We start from the raw sequence: 26196 nt of genomic DNA on the forward strand, positions 1-26196 counted from the left end.
AAAAAAAAAAAGCATGAAATGCTAATCCATGCTAGAACACGGACAGCCCTGGAGAACAGTGAGCTAAGGCAGGCACAAAGGGCAGATGATTTGGATTCCACTTACACAAACTATTTGGAATAGGCAAATTCATGGAATGAGCAAGTGGATGAGCCCCACCAGGGGCAGGGGGAGTGGGGCTGAGGGGGCCGATGACCCAATAGTCCTATAGATTCTGTTCAGGGAGATGAAGTTTTGGAAGGTGTGGTTGTGTGATACATTGTGAATGGAATGAGAGCCACTGACTTGTACATTTACAAAGAGTTAAAATGGCAAATTTATGTTACATATATTTTACCATCAAAAATAAAGGAGGGGCGCCTGGGTGGCTCAGTGGGTTAAGCCGCTGCCTTCGGCTCAGGTCATGATCTCAGGGTCCTGGGATCGAGTCCCGCATCGGGCTCTCTGCTCAGCAGGGAGCCTGCTCCCTCCTCTCTCTCCGCCTGCCTCTCTCTCTACTTGTGATCTCTCTCTGTCAAATAAATAAAATAAAATCTTTTAAAAAAATAAAATAAAATAAAGGAGGGGTGCCTGGGTGGCTCAGTGGGTTGAGTATCTGACCCTTGGTTTTGGCTCAGGTCATGATCTTAGGGTTGTGAGATGGAGCTCTGCATGGGGCTCTGCCCTGGGTGTGGAACCTGCTGAAGATTCTCTCTCCGTCTTCCTCTGCACGACCCCGCCTTCCTGTCCTTCTCTAAAAATAAATAAAGAAAGAAAGAAAATGAAGTACTGACACGTGCTGTACCATAGAGAACCTTGAAAATAGTAAGCTGGAAGAAGTCAGTGAGAAAGGACCGTATGTAAGGCACGTGGCTGGCTCAGTCAGTAAAGCATATGACTACCGATCTCAGAGTAATGAGTTCAAGCCCCACGTTGTGCGGGGAGCCTACTAAAAGCAAAAAAACCCACACACAAACACACACACACTCAAGTACCATATGTTGTATCATCCCATTTATTATTATTTTTTAAGGTTTTATTTATTTATTAAGGTTTTATTTAAGTGATCACCCAGCATGGGGCTTGGACTCACCAGAGATTGGGAGTCACATGCTCTTCCCACTGAGCCAGCCAGGCAGCCTCTATATGATCCCATTTAAATGATGTGTCCAGGATAGGCAAATCCAGAGACAGATAATAGATTAGTGGTTGCCTGGGACTACGGGGTAAAAGGGGAAAAAATGGGGGTGAATTTTAAAGGGGCTGGGGTTCCTTTTCGAGGTGATGAAAACAGTAAAATTGACTGTGATGATGGATACACAACTCCGTCGAATTGTACACTTTCAACGGGTAAATTGCATGTTATGGGAATCATAGCTCAATAAAGCTGTTATAAAAGGAATTTCAGTGCTAGGTATCATGCAAAACAACCAAAAGGACACCCCTTACATCATGGCAATCATAAGAAGACAAAGAGAAATAAAGATCGCTCTCTCTTTGGATCTCAGTCACTGATACTGACTGGTCTCGGGACATTTGAGGCTGGAAGTTGGGTTGGATTTTTTGGTCAGGCATGTTTTCGTATTCTCCCTTCCAACCCCCTGCTAAGAGCTAGCATAGGACTTGCTCTGAAGATGGGGGCTTGATTCAGCAAAAGGACTGAAACACTCAGAAAAGGTCTTGCAACTGCAATTTTATTTTCTTTTGTGAAAATAAACAACTGGAAGTTTAAATTGCTCCAAAAAACCCCATAAAAACAAAAAGAAATACACACAGAAGAAGCATGTGAGGTGAAAGGGGGAGGGGGGAGGGCGTTTAGACCTTTGGCAGATTGTGCTAGCACTGACCCAGGGGACAAGAGCCAGGCCTTGGGGCCAGGTCCCATCTGCCACTCTGGGACTGTGAGGGGAGGTCTTGACTGGTGAGGGGGTGGCACAGAGACTTCTTCACCGAGGAAGTGGCAGGCACCTTGAATCCCTTTCAACGTGGGCAAGAACCATTTCAGAGGACCTGTTTGCCCACCAAAAGCTGGAGGCTGTTGCGTTAGGGCCCACTGAGGGAAAGGGGACGCTGGTGGAGACAAAAATCAGGCAAAGGTGGCTTCTCGCGTGGTAACAGTCTTACACTGGGCAGAGGACGAAGATGATACAGTTGAGCAAAGCAGAAAAACTTGGCGAGGTCAAAGGGAATGTCCAGGAACGGGATCTAGATGAAGAGGTAACAGGCAGAAGTCCGGCTGTGGCCGACATGCGGACTGGGAAGGGGCGGAGGGCACGTGGGAGGTCCGAGAAGAGGAGCAGGGCAGAAAGGGAAAGAGGTGTAGAGAGAAAGGGGGTCTTCTGCCCAGGTCCATCCACCACTGCACATACAGGAAGAATAACACACTACTTTTCAGTTCTCTTTCTTTTAAAGATTTTTTTTTATAGTTTTGTTTTGTTTTTTAAAAAAGCCTTAAGGTCAGCTACTGGTTACATCTACAAAACGTAAAGTGCTGCTGTTACCAGTCACTTTACAGAACAGTCCAGAGTGGTCAAATATTGACCAATAAAGTTTCCTTTTTTTTTTTTTCTCCTTTCTTCTGAATCATTACTACTCGACGAGTCACTTGACAGCCTGCATGGGTCAGGGGGCAGCTCAGTGGGCAGACTTGGTGACCAAGGAAAGAGGCTGGGCCTGGAGGACTGGAAGGGCCTGGTGGGCATGGAGCGCGGCCGGGAAGGACGGGGGAGAAGTCAGCAGAGCTGTGGGCAGGGACCCGAGGGGGAGGGGCCGGGACAGGAGCGGGGGCTGGCTGCCCATCTGGCCAGAAGAGGTGGCTGTCGCCTTGGCTGACAGGAAGGCAGCCGAGTGTAAAGCCAGCTGGGCCCGGCTTTCCGGCTTGGTGGTGAGAGAAAGGGGCTGGGCTTGCTCCGAGTGGGTCGCTGCAGGGGCAGCCGGGGACGCCAAGGCTGCGGAGGGGGTGGCCGGGGAGTCCAGCATGCTGCCGTGGGAGGAGGCGGGGCTGTCACAGGACTTCTCAGGGGGCAGGTACTGGACACATGGCTTCTTGCTTTTGGAGGCCAGAGCACCTACAGGGACAAACCACAAGGAAGACTGAGCGGCTAGTACCGCGGGTGAGGCCGAACGCAAGATCGCCTACTGGGAGGGAGGGGGGGACCCGAAATCCAGGCTTTCAAGATGCGGAAACCGCACTGCAGGACTCCTAGAGCGTCCAGAAGGGGCAGTGCCAAAATGCCTATTCAGTATCTGATAGGAGGGGACATAACCCAGGCGATCATATCATTCCCTTCCCTGCCTAAATCTCAGCACTTTTGGATGTGAAAGGCACAGAGGTTCTGAAGTGGGAAAGTGCTGGCATCAAATCCTGTCTCCGCCATTTAACAAGCAGAATGACTGGCTCATCTCTAAAAAGGGAGTAATAGTAACATCCCCCTGCGTATGCAAGAGGCCCCCATGAGGCAGAGGCCCTGAGAATGGCAGCTGTGATGACACAGCGCTGTTGCCGAACCCCACAGAGACCCCGGAACGAGGTGCGGCAGGTGCCACTGTGACGGTGGTTCGAAGAGGCTGTGCCTTCCAACGACTCACCCTCAGCCTCTTGGACTTGCTGCTGGGACTGTGTCTGTGACAGCTGCTTTTCTCTCTTCCTCTTCTTTTTCTTACCCTGAAAGTTACATCCAAAGAAAGGGTAACCAAGGGGCAGAATAACCGACTTTTTAGGGGGACGCCCAGATAGTGGGGGAGATAGGACATGGCCCATACTGCTCTTGACCCTCCCCGGGTGAGGCAGCTGGGGGCAGAGGGGAGCCGCTCAGGTCACACAGCCACTGACGCCTCCGAGGAGGCAGAATGAGCCATCCTGGAAGGTGTCCTCCTTTCCCCTACTCTATCCTTCCCTCCAGCCCAATGTCCTGGACTTCTTGGAAGGCCTCATCCCTTCAGTGCCCTGGGGTTTATTTTTCCATTTCCCTCCCTGGAACAGTGTGGTTCTTGATCTTTTCTGAGGAGAGTCAGTCCCCACTGAAAATCTAAGACAGCTCAGAAGCCTCTTGCCAGAAATAAAAAGCAAATGAGAACAGACATACAAAATCCAGTCTAGTTTCAAAGAATTATTAGAAATGCCAGCTGAGGTTCAGAGCCCTTGGCCAGCAACACCCCCACCACCAGAGCCCGAACACAGCTCGCAATGCGTCCTAAATTACGGACTCAAAGGCTGAGTCCGCTTCAAATGAGAGCACTTTGTACAAATTTACATCAGTCCTTAGGATGCCAAAGCCATGTCCTTGCCGATCTCCTGAGAATGAAAATGCCTTCCTTATTTCTAGAGACATACGGCCTCCTCCCTGGCCTTAAGAGGCCTCTACAAACAGAGTCTCTTCCTGTTGCCCACGTGCAGTCGCGGACACCGCTCTCCAGGGCCAAGGGGCACTTACGTAGTTGTCCCGGGCTGACCAGGTCGGGTAGAGCTGGGAGTGAAGCTGCCGCTCCTTCCGTGCCAGTTCATAGTACTTGGCCTGTTCTTCCCGGGACAGGTTGTGCCACTGCGGAGAGAGGGTCAGAAGTGACAGGGAGGGAAGAGTGCAGGGGACGCAGTGCAGCCTGGGGCGAGAGAGGACCTTACCTTTCTTCCCAGGATCTGGTTGATGGCCGCACTTTCCTTCAGGGTGCACTCAGCCACCACCTTGGCCCTCATCTCCTTCATATACAACATGAAGGCATTCAGAGGCTTTTTCACGTGGGGTTTCTTTTCTTCCTCCTTTTTCACCGTGACTGGTGATTTCCTGGGAAGTCACAGAGCTATCGGTCAGCATGTGTCAGGACCCCCCAGCCCGCCATCCCTGCCTTTCACTGACGCTCAGGGCTGCCTGCCCTGGAGGGCTGGAGGGGGGGGATGAGCACCCTCCACAAGGGGTCCCCAACCTCGGAATGACCTCAGGCCATATCTCTGAGGGGCCAGTTCCCTGAGGAAGGAGCAGAGGGTGGTGGTGAGGAGGCCGCAGGTGATAGAGGAAAGGGGGCAGGGCACTTTGGGCAGAAGCAAGAGGGGGGTCTACTGCACCAGGGGGTGCTGACGTGGGCCTTCCCGCTGGCTTTACAGCTCAGCGGACGAAGCTGGGGTCGTGGTGACAGTCTCAGCCCTGCCACTGGTGGCCATGTGGCCCAGAGAAAATCCTCCCTTCGGGGCTCCCACTTCCCTGTATGTGAGAGAGGGGGAAGGACGCCAGAAGCGTTCTCAGGTTCTCCTTCTGCCTCTAAATCCTGTCAAGCTTTCCTGACTGGGAGCAAAGAAAGATGTGTCTCTGAGAGGATGGGAACACAGAGTCAAGGGAGCAACTGCCAAGAGAGAAGAGGATATGGCAGAGGGAGGCTGCTGGCTGCCCGTTAAACACCACCAGGAGAGAAAAGCAAAGGGCATTTGCTGCTCAGAGACTGACCACCCCGGCAACCAGGCCTCCTGATACTCACGCGCTCACCGCCGGGCTGAGGCTGGGGGGCGCCGGCTCCTGCTTGACGATGGGGGAGACGATGGCGGGGTGGGGAATCCCTGAGGTGGGCAGACCGGGATGGGCCGGAGCCACCATGTGAGGAGAGAACCGACTGGAAACCAGGCTGTGTACCAGGTGGGAAACAAGGAACAACAGAGGGGCTCAGGGTGAACGCTTGTCACCCGGCAGAGGACATGGAGGCTGCCTGCCCTTACGGCGCAGCTGGGTAATACCTCGGCTGTGGCAGGCCTTCGAGCAACGGGAGCCCATTCGTGGACCCTGACAGAACCAGGTTTGGCGAACACCCAATAAACCTCTCCTTCCCCCACAGATGCACAGGGTTCCTCTATCTAATGCTGGAAGCAGGTAGCATGAAAAACACAAAAGAAGGTGTAATAGGCCAGAGGCCAGGGTGCAAGGGGCGGGGAGAAGGGCGTAGCCTGTGGGTTGCACTTCCTTGTCACAGAGGTGCCCCTGTCACGTAGATCTGGCCCCTGAGACAGAAGCCCCCTTTCCTGTTCCCATTTCAGGAATAATGAATCTTCTCCCAGTCTCTGGCATCAGTGCCACAAAGCCTAGCGTGTGGAGGGACATGGCAGGAGGCTAAGGGCTTTGAAATTCTTCCCTCAGAGAGATGGGGAAAGAGTGAGCCAGTCTGTGGTCTCCATTCCGACCACGGGGCATGAGGAAGAGCCTTAGCAAAGAGGGGTGGGGAGGAAAAGTGAGCCTGTGCCTCCTAGTTAAGGGCCAAGAACAAGTTTTAATGGTCAGAAATGGCAAGGACCCTCATAGAGGACCATTCCCTGCAAGGCCAGTCCACGCTGCCAGCCCCAGTCCCAGGACTCACCTGGACATTGAGGCGTTCATGGCGAGGGCAGGGTAGGGGTGCCGGAAACCACCAGGAGGCAGGGAGTACATGGGCTGTCCTTGCCTGTCAGGGCCAGGAGTGAGGAAATCTGGTCAGCATATTTGCTACAGTGGGACTGTTGCGGACAGGGAAGGCCGGGGGCTGGGAAGGAAGGATGATAAAGGGCAAGAAGGAGGAAGTAAGAGTAAGAGCCATGGGCTTTGGGGAGAGGACCCCAATGTGAGGCGTGGGGGTGCTGCATACAGACCCCCCTACCCGCAGAGCCCATTACAGGTATAGGAGGCAGAGCACAGCACAAGGAAAGAAGGAGGGTAAGGAAGGTGGTGAGTTTCCTTACTGCGGGACGAGCCAGCCGAGGGGATGGGGGATTTGTCCAACAGCTCCGGGAGACAGTGGGTAATATGGAGACAGCTCAGATGGGTGAGGGGGCCGGGGGATTCCTGCTTCAAGGAAATACATGTCAGTCTGTTCCCTGGCCCTACCACAGCACCCGGAAGTAACACCAAACCGGAAGTCCCTTGCCTCATGTCCCCAGGCATGCTGGAGCTTAGAAGGCCTTTCTTTCAGTATCTTGGCCCTGTCACCTCCCAACTCTGCTGGGGTCAAGGACATATCCAGGGAAGGTAGGACTAACACAGCTTCTCTCTGGCTACGTGGATCCCACCTTTGTCATCAGTCATAATTTCCAGGTGTTCACATAGGAGTTATCCAAGAAAGGGACTGGAAATCCTGGACTGAGAGACCCAAGATATCCCCCAGAGTCATCTGCCAAATAGTCTTCCTCTAGAAAACCTGCCCCATTCACAGAGAAGTAAACTTTGGATGTCTTCTCCACATTTGTCCTCATTATCTATAACTTACAGTAACTGTGATTTCTCTAAAGAGGGGCTCCAAAAATGCTTTGAGCCATACCCACTCTGGTGATTTGATGAGGCTATGGCTCCCTGGGCTGGACAGTTCTGGTGAACAAGTTCAAAAATAAATAAGTAAAAGCCAGCTCAACCTCAGCACTTTTTGCTATACTCAGAAGTCAGGCTCGACTGGTTGCGTTTTGAAAATGTTTAGTATAAGGCAAAGGTCTTGGTTAAGGGAGGCACAGCCCACAGCTGGGCTAGACTTCAAGGTCAACAGAGAAGATTTACCCCCACTTCCAGCTCATGGCACCCCCAAAGTATTAAGAGATTCTCACTGTGGAGCCAGGCCTGTGCATGGCCTCATGGGATTCCCTTTTATCCTCACAATGCCTCTACGGTATGAAAGGGACACAGGAAACACAGATGAAAAATCCGAAAAGGCTAACGTTAGGGGGTAAGGTTATGGGCTCCTGGGAGTTAGTCACGTGACCTGGACCCAGGGCTGCCTGATTCCAGGGCCGTGAAGACAAGCCTGCCCCACTGGAGCCCTGCATGGGGGCCAGCCTGAGCACTGGGTGACTCACCTGTCTTTGGGTCGATCTCTGGGGAGAGGTGCGTGGGAGGGGAGCCGGGGGGGAAGTGGTCGTTGCTGTAGGTGATGAGGGGCGTCAACGGGTGCATGTGATGTGGGGGCTGAACAACAGGAACTTTATTAGACTGAAAGACAGAGAGAAAAAGACTAGGCACAGTTGCCAGGGAGACAGAGAGCCCAATCTGCTATTATTTACTGTGTTCAATACATGCCAGGTATTTTCCACGCAACAGACCATCTAGCCCACGGACAGCCCTGGAGAGAAAAGAGCAGTCTACACAGCACCGAAAGAACCAACAGAATTAGAGGAGGGTGACACCCGCCCCCCAACATCCCCTCTTCAAAATAACAAACACTTCGTGTGTGCTGTGTGGTGTTAAATGCCCCAGGGCACTGAGTTATCAACTGTGCTCTGTGTAATCTCCGTGTGGTTTAAAAGGTCCAACACATCCTTTCCAAACAGATTTCACAGAAATAGTAGCTCACAAGTTCAGGTTTGAGACTGGGAACAGACCAGTGGGGAATTGTCCTCATCAGACCTCATGGAACCAGCTGTCATGTTCAGCTTTACAGACACAATCCAAGAGCACTTAGAACAGGTCTCTCTGTAGTTCTTCAAACACTGCTTACCTAATTACCACACTTCCTTTAAACACCAGCAAATGTAAGAAGGACCATTGTTTTATAGAACTGGTAAGAAGGAAAAAAACACTGGCATGCCACTGACACATCATGATTTCAGATATTAAAGTGGGAAAAACCTGTGTGTCCTAGCACTGGTGAACTGGATTAAATTTTTTTTTTTAAAGATTTTATTTATTTATTTGACAGACAGAGATCACAAGTAGGCAGAGAGAGAGGAAGGGAAGCAGGCTCCCTGCCGAGCAGAGAGCCCGACGTGGGGCTCGATCCCAGGACCCTGGGATCATGACCCGAGCCGAAGGCAGAGGCTTTAACCCACTGAGCCACCCAGGCGCCCCGGATTAAATTGTTCTAATATCATCTGACTTAACAATAAGGAGTTCTTTTTCTTAAAATTTTATTTACTTATCAGACAGAGACACAGCAAGAGAGGGAACACAAGCAGGGGGAGTGGGAGATGGAGAGGCAGGCTTCCCATTGAGCAGGGAGCCCGATGCAGGGCTCGATCCCAGGACCCTGGGACCATGACCCGAGCCAAAGGCAGACACTTAACAACTGAGCCACTCAGGCGCCCCAACAATAAGGAGTTTTATTATAAAAAGAACTACAATTTTTTAAAAACGATTTTACCTATATGAGAGAGAGGGAGAATTAATGCACAGGCAGGGGGGACGGGCAGAGGGAGAGGGAGAAGTTGACTCCTGGTTGAGCAGGGAGCCCAGCAAGGGACTCAATTCCAGGACCCTGAGAACATGACTTGAGCAGAAGGCAACCATTTAACTAAGCCACCCAGGTGCCCCAAAAGAGCTACAGTTTACTGAATACCCCACTACAAGCATAGCGCTAGGCAATACATCTCATTATAACTTAGCGAAGAAGTCATGATTATTCCCATTTGAGGGATGAGCAAACTGAGCTCAGAAAGATTAAGTGGCCTAACCCAGGTCATACAGCTAATTAATGGCGAACTGGATTCGTATAGCCCTTTACGGGTCTAACAAACCAGAGTGTTTTCTCTGGTACTATCTATGTGTGCCCAAGAGCCCAATCAAAACATATCTGTCAGAAAGAGCTGACATACAATTTTTTTTCCTTTGCATAAGGTAAATGAGTTACAAGTGGAGAAGAGATTTGCTCTAAAGATATCTGCAAGATGGATAATGACTTGGAGGCAGTCCAAGGGCTAGAATTCTAAACTGCTATCTTCCCATTTGAATTTTTCGTTTCATAGATTCTTAGAGCCCTTTTTTCTTTGTCACGGTGCCCATTTGGTACTCATAATGAGAAATCCAATCTGTACATCTATGCACCCATGCTGATGGTATTCTTGCTCTATTTCCAGTAGGCTAAGCACAGACAAGAGGCAGGGTACTGGACAAGGTCCCCAACCAGGAGTCCAGCTCCCAGACCCGTGGATGGGAGGCAGAGATTTCAGACTGTTCACAACCATAACCACTAGGTGGCGCCGGCACATGACCAGGGGCTGCGGGAATGGCTTGGAAGAACTTCCTATCACCGCCCAACCACAGTGGGCTCCTTTGACATTGTCTACAAACTCTTCAATTATTTTCTTTTTATTTTTTCACCTCTATTCTTACTGGCTTTTGAAGGTGTCTCCATGTACATGAACATATAGTGCAAGTAAGAGTATAAACATTATTTTAAGGTCAGATTTCTTGGAACCTAATGTATCTAAAATGATGCATTTCAGTTTCCTGGAAACAGCTTTGTCTAAAGGATGATTTTTAGTATCATAAAAGCAACAGAATTATTACTAAAGTGATAATAAATGATAAAAGAATTACACAGAATGATCACAATTTTTTTTAAAAGATTTTACATATTTGTGTGAGAAAGAGAGTGAGTGAATTGGGAGAGGAACAGAGGGAGAGGGAGGAGCAGAGGGAGAGGGAGGAGCAGGCTCTGGTGAGTGCAGAAGCCCAATGTGGGGCTCAATCTCACGACCCTGAGATCATGACCTAAGTCGAAATCAAGAGTCAGATCCTTAACCGACTGAGCCACCCAGAAGCCCCCAGAATGATTACAGTTTTAAAAAAACACATAAAACTCTATGTTTAAAAAAAAAGACTAGAAGCACACCAAAATGTAAACAGTAGGTATGTCTGAAGGGGGGAACTACGGGTGACTTTGTTTTTCTTGTTTCTATTTCTGTATTTTACAGCTTTAATTATTGTCTATGTTTAAAAGTATACTTATGATGGATACAAAAGAAAGAAATACAAACTATTATAAAGCATTTAGAAAACACAATCAGGGGCACTTTGGTGGCTCAGTTGGTTAAGTGAGCGACTCTTGGTTTTAGCTCAGGTCATGATCTCCTGGTGGTGGGACTGAGCTGCGCGTCAGGCTCCATGCTCTGTGTGAGTCTATTTGAGATTCTCCCCCCCCCTCCTTTCTCTCTCTGCTCTTGCCCTTGCTTGTGCTCTCTCTAAAATAAATAAATAAAATCTTAGAGAGAGAAAAGAAAACACAATCACAGTAGCCTAACCCAGCCCCTACTCTCATTTTGGTATATCTCCATTCATTTCTACTTCTTGGAGATATGGTTTTTTACTTATATCCAGTAACATCATTTACAGCCATCTTTTATTAAATTAACATTTTTCAGCTTTTTAAATTAAAAATTTTTTTTAAAAAAATCTTATTTATTTATTTGACAGAGAGAAAGAGAGAGCACTCACACAAGAAGGGGGAGTGGGAGAGGGAGAAGCAGGCTTCCCACTGAGCAGGGAGCCAGACTCGGGGCTCGATCCCAGGACCCTGGGATCATGACCTGAGCTGAGCCACTCAGGTGCCCCTCAGCTTTTTTTTTTTAAGATTTTTTATCTTTTATTTACTTGAGAGAAAGCAAGAGAGAGAGCACAGAGGGAGAGGGAGAAGCAGATACCCTACTGAGCAGAGCCCGACATGGGGTTCGACCCCAGGACCCTGAGATCATGACCTAAGCCAAAGGCAGATGCTTAACTGACTGAGCCACCCAGGTGCCCCCATTTTTCAGCTTTACTGAGTATAACTGACAATTAAAATTGTAATATAATTGAAGTGTACAATGTGATTCTTTAATATATGTATCTATAGCTCCCTAAAAATACTTCATAATTTTATGAGATCCTGACTGCCCACATGCTGTTGAGTCTGGCCTCATCAGAAGCTGGCACACAGCACTGAATAGGTAGCAAAGTACAAGGCAGGGAAATGTGAGTTATATGAAAAAGTGTATGTATCCTCATTTAAATGCTCTGAGTTATTCTTGGTTCCCATTAGGTGGCATCATTGTCTAGAAAATGGACTGGGAGGTGGTGGGTTCACAGAAAGAGAAAGGAGGGTAAACTCTTCCTAGGTCAGTCTGGGAAGAGGCAGCCTCTGGGATGGATAATTGAGATCTGCTTTCTTTGGAGCTGACCCAGGGTAGGCCCTCCTTGGTGGCTACCATTCCAGTAAAAGTTTCTGCTTTTTCCTCTCCTCAGCTGGCCTCAGGAGCAGGATGTCTACAGCACACGCAGGCCAAGGGTAGGAAGGTTGGGAACCATTCTACCCCTCTCAGCGGAAAACCCCAGAACAACGTGCACGGGTGCTGCATGGGGTTCGCTCAGCACTGCAACCAAGTCCAGATTTATCTGGAGAGCATTTCAGAGCCATCTCGGGCCTGAATCCTTCTGCAGTCAATGCAGATCCAACCTTTTTCCAATTCAAGTGCTTCTCAAATGTTTTAGTCTGTTACTAGAGTTGGTCCAGGTGAAAATTCTTCTTTAAATTCCTTGTCCTCGAGGAAGCAAAGCCTCGTCTTCTACCATCCAGGACTTAAATTCAAGGTCAAAGAAAAGCTAGCACCATACAATTCCAACACGGACGGAGAAGTCATCTCTCCTCACGGCCCCTCTCCTCCAGCTGCTCCTCTAAGGAACTTGCTGGAAGCCTCCACAGAGCCTCCTGGCTCCTACTGGTCACGCACTATTCTCTTCTCTTCCTGACCCTGATTTCAGAGAGCAGAAGGGTAAGGTTTTGTAGATCAGGCAAAGATGAGCCTTCAGCTTGTGGGACCACTGACAAAGCAGCCATAGATACGCCAACAGACTGCCCAGGGAAGATACTGAGCGCTCCTCTGGGCTACTGACTGTATCTGATTTTATACATTTAAGAAATCTGTTCTTTCTACATCCATTTGTCTGTTTACTGCTGGAGGCGATCTTCTCTGTGGGAGCAGGAAGGGGATCTGTTTCTCCCAAAGCAGAGCTATCTGCTGAGAATACTCAACAGCCGGAGAAGGAGGATTTCCAAGGACTGGCAGTTCCAAGGACTGCAGCCCCGGCTGCAATGTTCAGTGTCACTCTGATTCTGTCTGTGACAGATGGTGACTTAGGCCGGGGTGGGGGGAGGGGGTCTCCAAAACATTCTTGGTCATAGAACTTAATTGATAAAAAGTATCGGTTCTGCCCTGTTTGGTTGGCTGGCTGGTGGGTCTGAGCTTTTTAAGCAGTAGTATTTTCAATCTAAGGATATGGCAGGAATCTTTGAAGCTACTTGTATATTTCCTTATGGGATATTTTAGTTAAAAGTCAGTCATGTGTAAATCCAAGTAGCTGAGCTCAGGTGACCTGCCCTATGCTGAACACCAGCAAGTAGGGGAAGTGCCTGCCACGGATACCCTCATGTTCCATACCTCAAAGACGAACTTTATCCTGGTGACTTTAGATTAAGACACAAGGGACAGTGTTTTTACCCCCAACCCTGGCCCCCAATGGAACATCTTGTGTCTGCACAGCTTTTCAGAGATAACCAACTGGACTCACTGCTCAAGCTTGGACAGAGAACAACTTTCTTTGCATGTACCCCTCTGCAGGTACTAGGAGATCCTTCCTCACGTTACTTCCACGATTCTTTCCTATCCCTATACCTCGGCATATCACGTAAATAAATATTTCCTCTACCAAATGAGAGCTCATCAAGTATGGGAAGAGAAATAACTTGTTCTCTGAGATCTTCTCTGTGTGTCCCTCATTGGCCACAGTCTCTGGACTCCTATATTCTGGACACCTGTCTCTAAATTACTCCCATGTCTTCCTTAAAATTAGTAAAATATTACAGAGGGAGATGGCCAGTTGGTAGTGCAGAAAATAAGATTGAAAGATTTACATATAATAGAACCAGGGCCATATAGGAACCTAATTTGAATTGGTGGGACCTCACTTCTCTCTCTGTATGGACACACACACACACACACACACACACACACCTCTAATAACTACTACTTGAAAGACAATACATATGCTCTTTGCCACTCTATCTCATTAAGGAAAGGAAGTCTGAGTGTAGGCTTCCTCTACAGAATTTTCCTCTGCTGAAGAGAAATGGAAATCCACGCTTTTATTTATCGGATAAATGTTTGTGCAGACTGTCTACACAGCAGGCACTGAGTTGGGCAGCCCAAGGGCTGGAGGCCTATCGGGCAGAGACGGAAAGAATCTGGGTCTCTGATAACATGAAATGAATTGCTGACTGGCCCTACAGAAAACACCAATCCCAACAGTAATAGCGACCCAATAAATTCCTTTCTTGTTTCCCTGTGGCGGGGTGGGGGTGGGGGGGGCTGCAGGGGGGCGCTGGGAGCAAGTATTTCTGTTGTAGCTGCGCTATGCCAGGTACAGCTCCAGGCGTCTGCTGAATGCACCAGACCCAACTATTTAGACACAAATTCCTATTCTCATGGTACCCATGTTCTAACTGGAGAGATGGACAATAAGCACAACTAAAAATAAAACACAGATATTGAGAAATGCTAAGGAGAAACACTAAGTCAGGGCCAAGGGCAGTGGGGGTTATGACCCAGGTTGAACAGGGAAAGTTTTGAGGAGAACATGACTTTTGAATAAACACCTGAGGGAAGTGGGGGGTGGGACCTGCAGACAGGTGAGGGAGGAGCATTTTGGCAGAAGGAACACCAGAGTGTGGCTGTGGGAGTGTGGCTGATAGACGGGCAGTGTGCTTGGCATGTCTGAGGAACCCCAAGGAGGCCAGTGGACTGGAACGGAGAGAAGAAAATGAGGACAGAGGGGTCTCTATTACCGTATTAAATGCTTTCTGAGCTCTTCATCAGTAGGAAGACACAGAAGACGTAAAGACAAAGCCAGGCAACCGGTGAGAGAGAAATGTTTCAGGAACTGGAATGTATTTCAGGTCCTTCTAAGCAGTGCCGAATTTTTGAGGTCCTTGTAAACAGGGCTGCGTATAAAATTCTTGGGATAAATGTTTCCTTTTCTTCCCACATAAATGCTTGTAGGAAAAAACAAAACAAAACGCTTAAACCCTCGCAATTCAAATCTTCGGGATGGGCATAGGTGAACGCCAATTTTCATTTCTTTTCTAGAATTCGGGTGAGCTCTTCCAATCTATGAATTCAAGTGTTTTTTTTTTTGTTTTTTAAAGATTTTATTTATTTGTCAGAGAGAGAGGGAGAGAGAGCGAGCACAGGCAGACAGAATGGCAGGCAGAGGCAGAGGGAGAAGCAGGCTCCCTGCCGAGCAAGGAGCCTGATGCGGGACTCGATCCCAGGATGCTGGGATCATGACCTGAGCCGAAGGCATCTGCTTAACCAACTGAGCCACCCAGGCGTCCCCAAGTGTTTGTTTTTAAAGCCGAGTTTCACTTCTTCTATTTATTGCCTTTTATCGTTTCCATCGGCTTGGTCTCTTTGTCAGGAACACTTATTTGTGGACTGGTGTTTTGGTTTCTGTCCTCTATCTGTTGTCATCTTTTCCATGAGGGTCATTAATCCATGGATTGGGTTTGCCACCATGTCCATTCTGCTCTACAGCAAGATTCATGAGCGGGAAGAGAGGAGGAAGATTTCCCCAAAGCTAAATTCTCAGTAGCAGAAACTCACAAGGGGATGGAGGCAGGTCATCATCAAGGTTTGATGAAAACCAGGACACCTATATGGCTTCAAAGCCTCTCCCCAGAGACCGCGCTTATTAGGTACAAGCAAGGAGCAACGTCATGGTGGAAACACACGGCGGACGCCACCTTAACTGAATGACTGAAGCTGACATCCTCGCAATGGGGACAAATGGACACCATGGACCTGCCTCCCAGTGTGAGGCTCTCGGAAGGACACGGCCTCAGTGCAGTAGTGTTCTTGCCAAAAACACATGATCGGAGTCCAACCACGAGGAAACAAACAAACCCAAGCAGAGGAACAGTCTGTAAAACAGCTGCTCGGTGCGTCTCAAAAAATGTCAAGGTCAGGAAAGACAATGGCTGAGGAACTCTGCTACAGCAAAGAAGACAAGGGACATGGCAAGTAAATGTCGTGTGTGATCCTGGCTTGAGCTCTGGCCAGGAAGAAGCACATGGCCATAAGGACACTCTTAGGGACATTTGCCAAAATTCTGAATATATATTAGAGAGAATTATGAAATGTTCATTTCTTGATTTTGATAACTGTACTGTGGTCATTGTTAGGAAATTTCATTGTTAGGAAATATAGCCAAAGTACTCAGGGGTAAAGGGGTATAATGTCTCCAAATGACTCTCAAATTATTTTAAAAAGCCCCATACATATATGTAATGTGTTTATACACAAATATATATACAGGGGCGGAGGGAAGCATAGGGCAAAATTTCTGAATCTGGATAAAGAGCATATGGGAGGTTCCTTGTATTATTCTTGTAATTCTGCAAGTTGAAAAATTATGTCAAAATAAAAAGTTAACACTGGGCAGTAAGAACCAAAATCAGTACTGGAGGCAGACAGGGCAGCGGCGGGCTGTGGAAGGAGTTTTGAAGTGCTTGGGCCCACAGCAGGTGTGCTGTGGAGAAGATGGAGAGATGAGGCACTATTTTAAAAGGGAAACCTCAATATATGTTTGAAATCGAGAGGCAGCATGCTCAGCAGAGCCGAAAAGCTGAGCAGCAAGGTGGCCCTCTGGGAGGACATGAGGCTTGGCAAGTTGCTTCGGAGAGTGGCCCGATGTTCAACAGCAAAACGGGGTGTTTACTCTTTAAAGGAAGTGTTCTGCTCACTTCCTAGAGAGCACCTTACAGGAGCAGGTATCACAAAGCGTGTGCAGGCTGTGGGATTAGAGGTCCTTTTCTGTGCACTTTGGTGTCTTCCCAAGTGTTCTCCATAGCACAAGCCCTACCTTCATGGTTTCGAAAAAGGCTTAGTTTTAAAAAAAGCCCTATAGGAGGAGAGGGACTGGAGCAAGAGGGAGAGAGGGGCTTACAAGGGCTAACACCTTTCCCCTGAGGGGTCATTTTTCCCTTAATTCACAGAGGTTCCCCAAGCACCTTCTCTGTGTTAGGCCTTCTAACGGGGTGGGGTAAACGAACGTGAGCAGAGCAGAGGGGATTCCTGTCTTCAAGTCAGTTATGTTCTAGAAGCACATATACTGGTTTCATGTACAGCGCACAGTGCTCCAAGGAGAGAGGAGGGAAAGACGGGGGCCAGGCACATGGGGGCCCCAGTGAGGGATCTGATATCAGTCTAGATGTAAGGAGATTATAGTGACAGATATTACAAGTTGCTACATATAAAATATCAGAGCCATTCCGTTTTTTAGAGCTTGTTTTTAAAGCATAAAATCCAAGTTGTAAGAACACTTAACTCCATCCCTACCTGGCCCAGTTACGGCTTGTTTATACACATTTCCTTGACAGGTAGCTCTGACATGACTCACTCCATCTCTGCCAAGTATGCAGGCTGTTTCCTTTGCTTGCCCTTCTCCCAGGGCAAACCTCATCTTAAAATATTTTGCTTGTGCTTCTAAATGAAACCTCCTAATTGAGTGTTTTCAGTTTTCTAATAAAAATGCCAGTGTCCAGACCTCTGAACACCTCCAAGCCCAGCTCCCAGCTCCAGCCTCAAGAAGCGAGCACGTAGTGAACTGGAATCATCTCGAGCTCCTTCTCCCCGTTTGCCTCTGATTTACAATTCGTGCAATGATTCTCCATTCTGTCTGCCCCTTAGAATCTCCTGGGGAGCTTAAAAAAACAAAGATACCAACTGTACCCCAGACCTAGTAAATCATATCCTTGGCAGAGCAGATGATGAGAATCTACGGACTCCTCATCTATTATCTTCGCGACCTGTCCACTTGAACTGGCCCCTAATGCAGGCCCTCACCACCTCTCAGTCAGCGAATTAAACAGTATTTTAATCGCTCTCATCTTCAAACGAGTAGCAGTGGTGACAGGCAACAGCAGGGAGCTCATGGTCATGGAGGGCTCACCCCATGGCAGGCGCAATTCTAAAATCCTCACAAGGCATTGGCTCATTTGCACACCACTCTTGAGGTCAAGACCTCTTCTGGTTCCCATTTTACAGACAAGGAAACCAAAGCAATGCAAAAAGCAGTAACTTGGCTAGAGCTGCACCAATAGGAAAAGGCAGAGCTGGGATTCAAACCCATGGAGTTAACATCCTCCAACACAGAGACGGCGCTCCCCAGGTGTGTCAGGCTTTGCTCCTACACACACGTGTATCTCAGAATCGGAATGAGATGCTCTGGCGGGAAAACCGAGAATGGAGGTCTTCTCCCAATCTGTAGCATTGCAAGTTAACGTTAAGGTCTCCCCCCATAAATGTTTCTTAAAGCTTTCGAGGCCTGTTTCTGCTTTTCTTTTCTTCTTAAGATTTTATTTATTGAGGGGTGCCTGGGTGGTTCATTAAGCGTCTGCCTTTGGCTCAGGTCATGATCCCAGAGTCCCGAATCAGGCTCTCTGCTCAGCGGGGAGCCTGCTTCCCCCTCTCCCCCTCCCCCTGCTTGTGTTCCCTCTCTTGCTGTGTCTCTCTCTCAAATAAATAAATAAAATTAAAAAAAAAAGATTTTATTTATTGAGAGAGAGATAGAGAACGTGCACATAAGCAGGGGGAGGAGCAGAGGGAGAGGGAGAGGGAGAGGCAGACTCCCTGCTGAGCAGGGAGGCCGATGGGATCACTACCTGAGCCATCCAAGTGCCCCTCTGTTTTGTTTTGAAGATTTTAAAGAATCTCTTGGGGCTCGAACTTACAACCCCAAGATCAGGAGTCATATACTCCACTGACTAAGCCAGCCGGGCACCCCTCTGTTTTTCTATTTTAGAATACACAGTGTGATAATATACAACTTGCTAGAAAATGAGCCATTTTGTTACCTACACTGTAGTGCGTCAACTGTTCACGCTTCTCCACTCTGACAAAGTGAGGAGCCCTGCTGCACCCCGCATTGAATTAGTGTCCGCAGAGCACATATCTGCAATGGACAAATCCGTCCATCCATGGTTGTATATATTGTATAATCCATCCATATGTCCATGGATATATTTGCTTGGCTGCCGCAGCTACAGGCATAGACCCCTGTTGAGAGTTTAGGGATTTCGTGTATCTTTATGTCACTCACACAGGAGATCATAAGTGAGAACGGGTACCTTAATTTATTTAAGGAAAAGAGTCTAGAAAGAGAATGGAGGCTTAGAGAGGGCAAAGAACTTTTAAAATCTCTGGGTCCAGTCTCCTGGAGAGGGGAGAGGAGGAGTCCAGGAAGCAGAGGGCTGTAGACACTGACCGATGCCAGTGGCTGAGCTGAGCCAGGCTTCAGGGGACCGGCAGAACGAAGTGGGTGGTGATGGAGGTGGGGGTCTGGCTCTTGCGGGAGTGAACACTGCCAGTGAAGTATGAAAATGCTCGCAACAGGAAGAGGGCGGGACACAGGTTTTTTATTTTATTTTTCAGAGATGGAGGGCTTTGGGCAACAGAAAGGGTGGGAAGCTCAACGGGTACCCGTGCTAATATGAAAAGGAACTCACTTCCTTGAAAAGTAGATGGAGATTTTAGACAATATGCACAGAGACAGTATGGGGGGAGTGGAGAAAAGGAGGGAGGGTCCTGCATGGTAGGGTCCACTGGAGTGGGCTGGGGGAGGCCGCAGGATGGGTGGAGGAGTGAGCAAAGGTTTGAAATTGTTAGAGAGAGAGAGAGAGAGAGCTGTGCTGGGAGGGGACTGGCCAGGTCTGTGGCAGGGTGGACGTGGGACGCCATGTACTCTACCATGACTGACCGCTAGGGGGCATCGGGACCTTGCACTTGGCCATCCCAAATGGGTCTCTGGGGGACCAGAGACACCCCCCTGGCCTATTCCTGGGGCTGTTCAGCCTTGGTAGGCGGCCACAGAGCCTCTCGGGGCAGCCCACACTGGATGGCTGGCTGGAATGCACTGTTCCCTACAGTCACTGGTCTCTCCTGGAGAGGATGGGAAACACCTCTCCCCACTCACCTCCCCAGTGGACAGCAGTGACCATCACCTGAGAACCACATAAGACATCCTTTATAAACCTCCAAGGTCTCTGCCTCTGTGAGCTGCTCTGACGATTACTGCAAATCATATGGGCTCCATGTATCTTCTTTCTCCTCAACCAGATTTTAAGCTTTTAATGAAAAAGGGCTGTCAGGGTATTAAAATGTCCTGAATGAGATGAAATGATACGCCTGCAATTTACTTTAAAACAACCCAGTGTAGTAGAAGGGGGGAGTATGGATAAAGGAAACAGGTGAAATTTTCCATAACAATGTTTTATTTTATTTATATTTTTAAAAAGATTTATTTTTTTGCCAGAGAGAGAGCAAGGTAGCACAGGCAGAGGGAGCAGCAGAGGGAAAAGCAGACTCCCCACTAAGCGGGGAGCTTGACACAGGACTGGATCCCAGAACCCTGAGATCAGGACCTGAGCTGAAGGCAGACGCTTAACCAACTGAGCCACCCAGGTGCCCCATAACAATGTTTTAAATAAGACCAGGTCTTTTCCCAGGTCTCCTTGTCTGTAAAATGTGTAGGTCATGCCAGTGGGTTTCCTTCTAGCTGCACCCTCTAAGACCCTGCGGCTCACTGTATAGTGCGTAACACCAGTTAGCTTGCAAGGCTGTGTGGGTCTTAAGGCCAGGGATCCTCAAACTCCCAAGAGAAGTCTTGGAATACAATGTCCCAGGTCCATCTCTTCTGTAAGTCAGTCCCCTGCCAGCCCTGGTGAGGCGAGACCTGCTTGGACCCCACTGCTCCCTTCTCCCAGGTCCATCCCGATGATCTTCTTCCCCTGGGGCCCGAGCTGCCACAGGGCTTGGCACAAAGGCCTCAGTGGCCCTGTTGGGGTTTTCGTTTGCATGTGTTTTACTTAATTCTCTCCTATAACATCCTGTACAAAAAAGCCTCTTGGACTGTCGCTGCCTGCAGCTGTAAGGACAAGTGGCAGGGCAGCAGGAGCTCCAGTAGGGTGGAAGGATGGCACCACTGCCCAGGTGGAGGGGGCGGCAGGAAGGACCAGGGCATCCGGGCAGGGTCGGGCCGCCATTGCTAACCACACACCATCCCGGGAGGTATGTGCTCATGTGCTGAGGTGCAAGGCGTGGAGGGGCACACAGGTGACGCCATTCCACCCCCGACAGCTCAGCCCTTCCCCCAAGGCACACACACTTGAAGCTACCAAACCCCATCCGCTTTGGGACGGCAGAAGGGACCCAATGCCATGGGCTGAGGTGAGGGACAGAATCCCTCCAGTGCTCAAAGGGGAAACAGACTTACCAAGTGTGCTGGGGATGGTGACCTGGTGTCCTTGACCGTGGCGCTGGAGGGGACATCGAGGAGGGGCCATTTCATCTGCAGGTACTGCACAGGGCACAGAAAACACAAGGTAGCTGGTGAGATGGGGTCTCACTAGCACCCCCAAGTGAACAGGGAGGCTCTTGTTGGTTCACTGCACTGCCACAAGCTCCTGGCTGGTCTGCGTCCAAACGATCATCTCCAGGGACAGCACGCGCTTACAGTTACCACCAACCAAAGTGTCCAAAGATCCATGGCTGAGGGTCAGGTTCTGCTTGCTCTACTCATGGGACAAGCAGGGCTCATCAAGGGACCAAGGGCTCCCAGATGATCCTGCCCCCTTCATCCCCATGGCTTATAGCATCACACACAAGACTCCCTAAGACACGGCCTCCAGAAGATTCTGGGAGTGAAGGAATAAAAAAACCATCTGCTGGACACTTGAAGGGTCATGGGTAATAACCGTCCAGACTCAATGATGTTGATTTAACATCTAGCTCTAGCGTTTTCTGACCCTGAAAAGACTGTCCAGTACCTTACCCTGTACTAATCCAAACCCAACAGTAAACCCTCTACACACACACACACACACACACACACACTTTCTTTAAACAAAAAGCCTCTCTTCAACCCTGGCCTGGCAGTTTTGGGGGAGGGCCTGGAAAAGGATGAGCGGGGAGGAGGGGAGGGGCCCTGGGGTCCAGATTCTAATGCTCATGGGTTGAGGGCCTCACTCTGCCAGTGTAGGTTGTGCAACCCTGGACAAGAGTCTTGACAACTCCGAGTCTCGATTTCTTCATCTGTAAGGCAAGGCTAGGTCCAGAATTTTACTGGTTGTTAGAAGGCTTAGGGACAATGTCAAGTACAGAACACGTGGGAGATGTTTGATGAACGGCAGCTATCATTTCCATAAGCAAACCACTAGTCTTCGCTGGGGGCAAAAGCACACATGTTGTCTTAGTGTCAACACTGATATGGTGCTTCTGGGCAGTGGACCAGCTACACAGCCTCTTCAGAGAATTCTTGAGGTTACTTTGAAAGCTACACCTCCAGTAAGAAATGGTGGCCAAAGGAAGTTTCACAGAGAGACAGAAATAGGTCTCTGAGTTTTAATTCCTTGCTCTGGTCATTCAATTCCAGGGAAAAAGAAATCATGATGTGGCCTTGAGCTATGTGCCCAAGACTGAGAAAGTAGGATGGGTGTGCCCCTCTGCTCATCATCACCCACAAACATGGACTGAGAGGGCAGGGTCTGGGCTTTCAAAACAGCATCCATGGGTAAGGATAATAACCCTAGGACACATCTACAGAGGGCCAGTGGGCAGCACAGACAGCAGGTGAATGGGCCAAGCAGGCCTGGCTGTGGGAGGCTTGGGAAGTAGGAACAAAAGGGGGGAGTTTAGGGGCCCTAAAAATAAGGCCAGTCTCTACTCCGGGCCCTCTGGTACCTGCCCCTTCCTTCTTCCCCACTGCCATATTGAAAATCATTCTGTCCCTGTGTTCTGCTGACCCTTCCCACCCACACCCATCTCTTTCCCTACCCAGAACCTCCACTTTCTAGATGAACTAACTGGGATTTCAATGCCTCTGGCAAATCAAAAGGACTGGACAGATACTGGAATCATTAGTTAAAACTCATTTCCTCAGTGAATAACATTTGTGCCATGTGGGCAGTTTCCAAAGCATTTTCTTTCTTTCTTTCCGTCCTTCCTCCCTCCCTCCCTCCATCTCTCTCCCTTTCTTTCTTAGATTTTATTTGAGAGCGAGAGCACACGTGTACCCATGCGGGGGAGGGGTGGGGGGTGCTGAGGAGCACAGGGAGAGGGAGAAGAAGGATCCCTGCTGAGCGAGAAGCCCGACGCAGGGCTCGATCCCAAGACCCTGAGATCATGACCTGAGCCAAAGGCAGATGCTTGACCGACTGAGCCACCCAGGTGCCCCCCAAAGCATTCTCACACACATAAACCGGTTTCATCTTCACAACAACCCTGCTGTTATAAGTAGAGGTGACTGTCCCAAATTTTCAGAGGCACTAATGGAAGTAAACACAGGGTGAGTGACCAGCCCAGCTTTATGAGGGGAGTGGCCGCTGAGCTCCCCGACTTCAAACCCCACACTGTTCACTGCAACACAAGTCCTAACACTTTCCATAACATCACCTTCTTGAAATACCACCCCTACCCCATCTGTCCCTATCTGTCTCCCACAGGGCTGGCCACCTCAAAGCTGAATGAATGTTTACATATCAGTGTTCTCCTGTGGGGATGTTCCCGTAGCAGTCACAACCGGAGCATTTCTGTTTATTTTCTGAAGGTGAACTGCAATCGCAAGTGTCACATGCTAAGGAGAAGTTTCCCAAACCCACCAGCTCTACCAGCATCTGGTTTCCTAGCTGGAGTCCTAAAGACATGGGCTGCACACTCTTCTCGTTGGCTTAGATCAAACAGCAATCCGCCCGAATCCTCGTTTAGGAGAGAACACGATCCCCTGACCTTTTGGGCTGGGAAGCAGAGCAGGCTGTGGGAGATGAGTGCAGGTTTCTCAAACACGACGTTACAGGCACTGGGGGCAGATCGGTGGGAGTGGTCCTGTGCATGGCAGGATGTGCGGCAGCTTCTTTGGCCTCTAGGGCGGCAGAACCGTCCCTCAGGGGGGTTCCCTGCTCGAGTGGCTGAAGAGCTAGGACCTAATACACTATGAGCTGCATGAGGGTCTGCCTTCAAACCGGGGCTCTCGAGGCACAAGCGTACATAGAGACACACGCTCAGAGCAAGGGCTTTTAGTAAGAGCTCCTGGTTTTGGCTGCCCATCACAGGCTTGGCGTCTTACCTACCCACTGCCTGGAATTCCGGTGGGTGGAAGAGACCACACGGTCCTCTTGGCTCTGCAAGGTTCCCTCTCACTCAATGGCTTTAACTGAGACCTGGAGGCTTCAAAGTAGGGGAAGATCTTTGGCCTTATCCACCACCGGAGCCTGGCCCCCAGAGATGGGGCAGACAGGTAGGGAGAGCGGTTCTAGGAATAGTGGACATCCGGCCCAGCCCTTCCTGCTCTAGCCATCTGGGGCGGGGGAGTGTGGTGGGGTGTAGGTGTTACAGGTGCACAAGAATTCAGTCTGGGGATAGGGAAATGGAGGAGTGTCCCTTCCCCTATTCTAACCTTTTCTGCCTTTTTAAGATTTTTTTTTTAAAGACCTGGTTAGGTTTGTTTGTTTATAAAGGTATTTCTTATTTATTTACTTAACAGAGAGAAAGAGAGATCACAAGTAGGCAGAGAGGCAGGCAGAGGGAAAGGGGAAAGCAGGCTCTCCACTGAGAAGAGAGTCCAATGCGGGTCTCGATCCCAGGACCCTGAGATCATGACCTGAGTCGAAGGCAGAGGCTTAACCCACTGAGCCATCCAGGTGCTCACTCTTTAAGATTTTGCAACAAGTGACAGAGGGCGGTGGGGGTGGGGGGAAGACCTATAAAAAGACATCAGAGTCCCCCTAAGAAGTTGCTTTGCTATCAATCACCTCTGGACTGCAATTCTGAAGAAGGAGCACTCAGAAGGGACAGCTGAGCTTCCCAGAACCATGTCTCTGGGCGGAAGGGGCCAGCAGCCCCCCTGTGATGCAGAGGTGAGGCTGGTCAGGCCTCACCCGGTGTTTCGTGGCAGTAAAACTCTCCCTGCCTGGAGCTTCTCACCCGAAGCCAGCCCTCCCATGACCCCAGGGCCAGCGATTGGTGGGAACATGTCCTCAGGGCCTGAGACAGGTGTGGCCGAGCCTAGATTCTCTGCATGGTCAGGGCATGTGTGCAAATCGAAGATGCTCGTTTCTCCAAGCCCAGCCTCGGGTCCACCCGCTCACCTCACCCGGCTCCTGACTAGGGTATGCTGCTCAAACGATGAAGCTGGTCCGGCACCCTCCCCACGGTGGATGCTCTCTAGAGTTCAAAACATGGAACCTGGGTTGCATGGAGGCAAGCCATGGCTAAGCAACAGCAATGCTTGTCACCCATGGGGTGCTGTCTGCGGGATAAGTACTCTCTTGGGATCCTCAGAAAGAAAAAAAACCAGCCCCAAATGGTGAGTAGTACCACCTTCGAGTTACACATGCTGCTTGATACACTACTGTATGTCATGACTGAGACAGAACAGAGAGGAGGCTGCCTGCTCTTACTGAATCTGGGAAATTCTTTCCGGGGACTGAGGTCCCACGGAAAACACTTGGGTAAATGGTGCTGTTTCGGTTCACGGTTAAGTAGACTGAGGCTATGGCTTAGAACTTGTCTTTACCTTATGAAGGAAGGACGGTTCTGTTCCTGGTTTTATTTTGTTTTCACTCCAACAGTTGTCAAATTGTCTCCGATCTACAAAAAACGGTCGTGTGGTTTCTCTTCTTTGCCTCAGTTGTGGTACGGATACACGAGGACAGATTCTTCTTACACAAAAGCACCCTGCATTCCCAGGTAAACCCTATTCGGTCACGGTGGCTTGTTCATTCTTGCACTGCATTGTGGAATGCTAACCACGGGTGTCTTAAGATTTTTACTTCTGCATGCCTAAGAGTGAGCAGAAGTTTTCTTTTTTGTGCTATCTCCATCCAGCATTGTGGGCCGTGTTATTTTGGCTTCATCATTTGTAAAGGGGGCTGCACCTCTTTTTATCTTTATGCTCTGGGTCCCTTTCTGCTTCTTGCCTCCTCCTCAGTGCTGCTTCTGGGCGCGCAGGCTATTTCCATTCCACTAGGGCCGAGGGAAGGGTCCCTCTGGAGGGCGCTCTCCCGGGACAGCCAGAACCCCCTTTCCTGCAGGGAGGCAGAGATTGGTCCTACAGGATCCCTGCTTAGCTTGAAGACTGTGCAGCAGATTAATTGCAGCTGTGCCCTGGAATTTCCCCCACATACAAATCTTCATGATGTAAAACAGCTGGGAGGAAATCCCAGCATGCCCTGGACAGAGGCAGAACTGCCAATGAGCTACGGAGATTAACCCTCTACCTCCCAGAAGGCAGCGATCCCTCCACCCCCCCAATCTGCCCCGTCCCAAGCTTGCTGTGGTGCAGACAGGACTCTACAGGACTCTGGGTAACGCCCACATTCTCCCCATTCACACGTTCTCACAGAAAACCCTTTAGGCAGGGCCCGGGCTAGAAAGGAAGCAAGGCTTCATGTTACAGAATCAACAGTAGGGCTCCCAGAAGGCGT

At 49.5% G+C, this 26196-nt stretch overlaps 1 protein-coding gene across 2 annotated transcripts in view; it reads right to left on the reverse strand.

Annotated features, from left to right (window-relative positions):
* Positions 1–1652: 1652 nt before the first annotated feature.
* TCF7L1 (transcription factor 7 like 1) overlaps positions 1653–26196 on the reverse strand; it is a 153110-nt gene continuing 128566 nt past the window's right edge. Inside the window, exons 4-12 of one of the 2 annotated variants that reach the window (XM_047744286.1) lie at positions 20991–21074; positions 7772–7904; positions 6671–6776; positions 6313–6396; positions 5446–5589; positions 4601–4760; positions 4413–4520; positions 3568–3643; positions 1653–3047 (exon numbers count right to left, since the gene is read on the reverse strand). In XM_047744286.1, the coding sequence (XP_047600242.1) occupies positions 2614–3047; positions 3568–3643; positions 4413–4520; positions 4601–4760; positions 5446–5589; positions 6313–6396; positions 6671–6776; positions 7772–7904; positions 20991–21074 (1329 nt within the window). In that variant the 3' untranslated portion in view covers positions 1653–2613. The remainder of the gene's footprint in view (positions 3048–3567; positions 3644–4412; positions 4521–4600; positions 4761–5445; positions 5590–6312; positions 6397–6670; positions 6777–7771; positions 7905–20990; positions 21075–26196) is intronic. The other variant, XM_047744287.1, reaches the window with a different exon arrangement.

The sequence above is a fragment of the Lutra lutra genome, chromosome 9 (assembly GCF_902655055.1).
Source record: "Lutra lutra chromosome 9, mLutLut1.2, whole genome shotgun sequence".
In the NCBI taxonomy this organism is placed as follows: domain Eukaryota; kingdom Metazoa; phylum Chordata; class Mammalia; order Carnivora; family Mustelidae; genus Lutra; species Lutra lutra.